Consider the following 2,359-nt stretch of genomic DNA (forward strand, 5'->3'; position numbering starts at 1 on the left):
TCGATTGATCGTCACTCATGTTATCGAGAGCCGCGGCGACTAAAGAAGGGATGAGAACACATAGTTAAGTATCTGAATGAAAGACGTACGACGTTGAAGGGCCTTGAATCCCTCTGTGAGCGGAATGATCATGTTCCGCACATCAAAGTTGCGACGACAGGCCTTGAGTTTGTCGAGGCGTTGATTTGTGACGAGCATCTGGCCGAGAGCGTTAAAGCGGCTGGACCGGCGCCATGGTTCCTTGACAGCTTCAATGTGTTTTGACTCCGTAATGGAGGAACAGAGGCCGTTGGGAGAGCCGAACTGTTGGATCAGCCAACGGTAGTGGGTCATGGAGTGCTGACGTGGAAGGGAAATGGACGTGATAGTGCCCGCCTCAGTGAAAAAGGTTCGGTAATGGTGGAAACGATCGAGCGCGTCTTGGATGTCGACGAGGTCCTTGTCCGTGAGCGCGTTCCGGCGAACAAGGTAACAAAACTCCAGGAAGGCGCGGAAAGCCTTGACGACATCATCGGGAACGCGGCCTTCGAGTGCAGGAAGGTAGACCTAGTAGAGGGATTGGTCATAGTATGGTATGAATAAGAAATGTGACGTACCTTCATCAACGCTTTAGAATCATCCCCCGTCCACTGCTTGAAGTCTCGACCTTCTGGAAAGCGACGAAGACCGGGAAAGGGTGCCGCGACCGCTATTCTAGAGATGGTGAACATATGAGTGGAAAAGGTAACCCAACTCAGCCCGAACTCACGCACCGTCGATCAATGTCATCCATTATCTTTTTAGCCTCCGTTTTCCCATGAACGTCGGCGAGATACTTGCCCACCCATTCAACAAGGTGATCCTTGAATGTGCCTTTGATGAGCTGATGAAGAATGTCGGGGGCGAGAAGTTCGTGGATGTCAGCGCGGGGGAAGTCATTTGTGAATGGCTAAGGTTAATGTTAGTCTACATCTAATGAAGAAGGAACAGACGACTCACAACAACGTTGGCTATTATACCATAAGAATCCCATAACATAACCGGATGGAAGTCCTCCACAAGCGCGTCGTTGTGCTCTCGACAGCGCAGCAGTGTGTCGTCGGCGTCCAGGTTCTCGGGATATGCCAGGCATCTGAGGGGAATCAATCAATACTGGGACACCATTGTACACGCAAAGGGTACTCACCGGGGACACCAGCCCTGAACGACACCAGCGAGAAGGACTTGTTCGGGATAGTCTGCTATGTAAGGCCCGATCCCCCAAATCACTCGCCGGTGGTAACCGTCGCCAAATCGGACCACCTCATATTTCGTCATCCCGGCTTTGAAGACGTCGAAGATTGTCGCGAGGGAGCAGTGGTAGAGCTGGCGCCGGAAATGCCGGAATTGAGGGTCCGCATTGTATGTCTTGTTTGCTAGACAATACGGTTAGTTTGGTCCACTAAACCGGACTGCAGGGCACGTACTTTTCGGAACTGAAAGAAAGCCGGCGAGAGCAAGAGCGTCTTGGTGAGCGCGGCGAGTGTTGTTGTGGACGTTGCCGAGGGAGATATACAAGGGGTAATACTCTGTGTGCCCGGTAGCAACAGAGACGGTAGTCTTGTCACTACCAAGAACAAAGGGGATGAACGTCGCCCCGTGGTTGTCTGGGTCTTCGGAAATTTGGTCCTATAGAATAAGTCAATTAAAACGAACAACAAGAGGGCTCAGAAACTGACCGCTTGGTCCCAAGCCCAATCACCCGACAACAGGTTCTCGTAATGACGCATGTCCGAGTCGTCATAGTCACGATATGGTGTGAGGTCAATGTGCTCCTGAAGATCCGGCCGTGCGAGCATCTGCTTGAGTATCTCCCGAGGGTCGCGGAACCAAACGTCGTATTCTGCCTTCATCCACGGAGGAACATGGTTGCTGGGACGAGGTCCCTGATAGGTGATGTTGAACGATTGCCATGGAATGTTGCCGACTTCAATAGCGTCAATGGTGCGGTACATGGTCTTGTGGTCGGGGAAGGGTGAGCTAGTGTTGCTCGGCATCATGCACTCCCAGATCTTGCAGAGAAGGTCAATATGTCCACCTGACATCTGAGTTCGTCGAAAAAGAAGGTCCGCGGTTTCAAACTGAAGTTGATCATTGAAGGGAAAGAAGTCGGTTGGTGGGCGCTGAGGAGGTGGAGATGGAGGTGCGTCGGGCGGAAGGAAAGTTCCATTGGGAGAACATTTTCGCGCTAAATAGAAACATTAGACATTTTTCTAGTAATTGGCTAAACAACGTACCAGTCATAAATTTATGGAAAATTCGCCGAATGGGTCCTAGGTCGGCTACTTCCCCAGTGCCGTCTTCATCATCATCTTCATGTTCTTGAGGCCAGTTGTTGGGG

General features: G+C 51.3%; 1 protein-coding gene across 1 annotated transcript; it reads right to left on the reverse strand.

Moving 5' to 3' along the window:
- Nucleotides 1-144: 144 nt before the first annotated feature.
- CONPUDRAFT_25438 (uncharacterized protein) lies at nt 145-2,168 on the reverse strand (the record flags this gene model as incomplete). Its single annotated transcript, XM_007777897.1, has 7 exons — nt 145-546; nt 597-693; nt 753-928; nt 979-1,111; nt 1,166-1,394; nt 1,446-1,647; nt 1,698-2,168. Coding segments are annotated over 7 exons (1,710 nt in total), but the record flags the coding sequence as incomplete, so codon positions are not given.
- Between the last annotated feature and the right edge of the window lie 191 nt (nt 2,169-2,359).

The sequence above is a fragment of the Coniophora puteana genome (genome assembly GCF_000271625.1).
Source record: "Coniophora puteana RWD-64-598 SS2 unplaced genomic scaffold CONPUscaffold_173, whole genome shotgun sequence".
Classification (NCBI taxonomy): domain Eukaryota; kingdom Fungi; phylum Basidiomycota; class Agaricomycetes; order Boletales; family Coniophoraceae; genus Coniophora; species Coniophora puteana.